Here is a 2,037-nt window from a genome sequence, read left to right as displayed (position 1 = left end):
ATCGTCCGCGGACATCGTTTTTCACACTGTCAGCCTCTGCCCCGGCGGGAGCAGCGCCGCTGGGCGGCGCGGGGCAGGGCGGCGGGCTCCAAGGCCTAATAGCGCGGGCCGAGGCCTGCCGGTTTACCCTGCCGAGGCGCGGGGGCGCTGAGGCACGCTGAGGCCGTCAATTGATTCCCGCGGCCGCGTTGGCGCAAAGCTCTCATTTTTTACGCGCGGTGTTGCAGCTGCCCCTCTATCAGGAAAGGGGAGGGGGGGTGGTTTGGGACCTGCAGCACGACGAATTATCCCCCCCCCCCCCACTTCCTTTTTCCACCGTCCAGGCGACCCGCCGTGGGGACCCTTCGAAGACCAAGAATTAATGGCGCTCCAAGGGATTTAGCAAATGTTGCACGGCCGCGCCGCGGGTACGGTTCATATTTCGTAATCGGCAAACATAATTTATCTTTTTATCGCATAAAAAACAAACTTGTTCCAGCAGCGCGTGTTTCTGCCCTCTTTTTATTTTGCCCCACTTTTGTGACACTGAGACCAACCGTGTCGTATACTATGTACCGTTGGATTAGCCGAGTAATGTATTCGCTATCAGAGCGGCGAGGTTAAATCTTTTTCTGCGTGCGGACTTAATGTGAGGTTGATGCGGGCGGGATGGGCCCCGCTGTATAGAGTCCACTGTAAAAGTTTAAAACGCATTGCTTCGTACGTAACCTTCAAAGCAGTAACACAAACACAAAGAACGCTTTTTCATACTTTTTAAGTGTGTGAGGAGGTAGGAGGTGTGTGCGCGCCACACAGCGCACGAAACTTTCTCTCTTTTAGTTTTCTTCATCTGTCGTCCCTTTTTCTGTCCCGCAGTTCTCCGACTCACACCCCAAGGAGATGGAGGAGGTGTGGTCCACGCTGTGCTCCTGCTGGCCGAACAACCTCAAGGTCATCATCCGCTACCTGCTCATCGTATCGGGCATGGCGCCCAACGAGCTGCTGCCTTTTGTGAGTACTTATCTTTCGTTTATCGTCTCTTTACATTCTAATTTTGATCTTGTGTACCGAGAGTAGGTATGTTATAGTTGTGAATTTGAAGAAAAAAAAAATGCTGAAACGTATTCGATAAATTGGACAAGTCAAATACGTATGTTTCTTATTGTTTTGTTTTTCTAAATGACACAGTATATTACAATAAGAACTAAAAATTTTAACTCTCAGATTAACTTTAATGTCACTTAAGTAATATGAGTTACGGAGGGGGACTGCCTACCGAGGAGAGAGGCTCTGTCGGCACCGTATCGGGGAATGGGCCACGTCGCCGCGCGCAGAAGCCTTGAGCCCTTAATTTGTATCTGTCCCCCCTCATCCGCCTATCCTTTTCTTTTTCTTCTTCTTCTCCACCTTTTATGCGAGGTTGCTGAGATGGGGCTGAGGAGGAGCGTAGTAGAATCCAATACTCCGTGGTTTTATCCAGATGGATTTGCAAGTAATTCCTTTACTTCACCCTTTTTTCCCCTTTTCTTTCTTTTCGCGTTGTTTGAGCGTTCTACTAGCTATGCGAAAGTGGTGGGGCGGGCGGGCGGTCTGAGGGGTGCCATTGCCATTGGGCCGCGTGCCGCGTCGGGGACGGGCGAGTGAGGCGTGGCGGGGCGGGGCGCCAGCTCGGGCGGCACCTCTGGGCTTTGTACCAGTGGTGTTTGGGGCTGTTTGGGCTGGAGATTAGCGCCACGCCACGCTCCGCCACCGCCAACGACTCCGCCCGCCCCGCTGCCGCCGTTGTGAAGGGTCCGGCAGCGGCGCCCGGCACGACCCGGGAAGCAGCAAAACTGTCGCTGGGGCTGAAACGAAGTCTTAAACTGGCTGTGCATTGTGTTGGTAACGGCCCCCAGTTGAGCACCGCCGTTTATGTGTGTATGCGTGCGTGCGTGCGAGCTCCGTGTGTGTTGAACAGTTTTAGAGGGAGCCTATAACGCCACCCCGCTCACGTCCACAATGAGCCGTTCCTAGAGCCGCCTCCCTCCCTCCCTCCTTCCCTCTCTCCCTCCCTCCCTC

At 53.9% G+C, this 2,037-nt stretch overlaps 1 protein-coding gene across 2 annotated transcripts in view; it reads left to right on the top strand.

Moving 5' to 3' along the window:
* The first annotated feature begins 833 nt into the window (after window positions 1-833).
* Window positions 834-2,037, top strand: part of LOC113218005 (protein furry) — a 14,319-nt gene continuing 13,115 nt past the window's right edge. Inside the window, exon 1 of one of the 2 annotated variants that reach the window (XM_052265919.1) lies at window positions 834-990. In XM_052265919.1, the coding sequence (XP_052121879.1) occupies window positions 880-990 (111 nt within the window). In that variant the 5' untranslated portion in view covers window positions 834-879. The remainder of the gene's footprint in view (window positions 991-2,037) is intronic. The other variant, XM_052265920.1, reaches the window with a different exon arrangement.

This window comes from Frankliniella occidentalis, unplaced genomic scaffold (assembly GCF_000697945.3).
Source record: "Frankliniella occidentalis isolate FOCC.00 unplaced genomic scaffold, Focc_3.1 Scaffold32, whole genome shotgun sequence".
In the NCBI taxonomy this organism is placed as follows: Eukaryota; Metazoa; Arthropoda; class Insecta; order Thysanoptera; family Thripidae; genus Frankliniella; species Frankliniella occidentalis.
The sequence above is the reverse complement of the archived record's forward strand: the minus strand, read 5'-3'. Positions and strand labels throughout refer to the sequence as shown.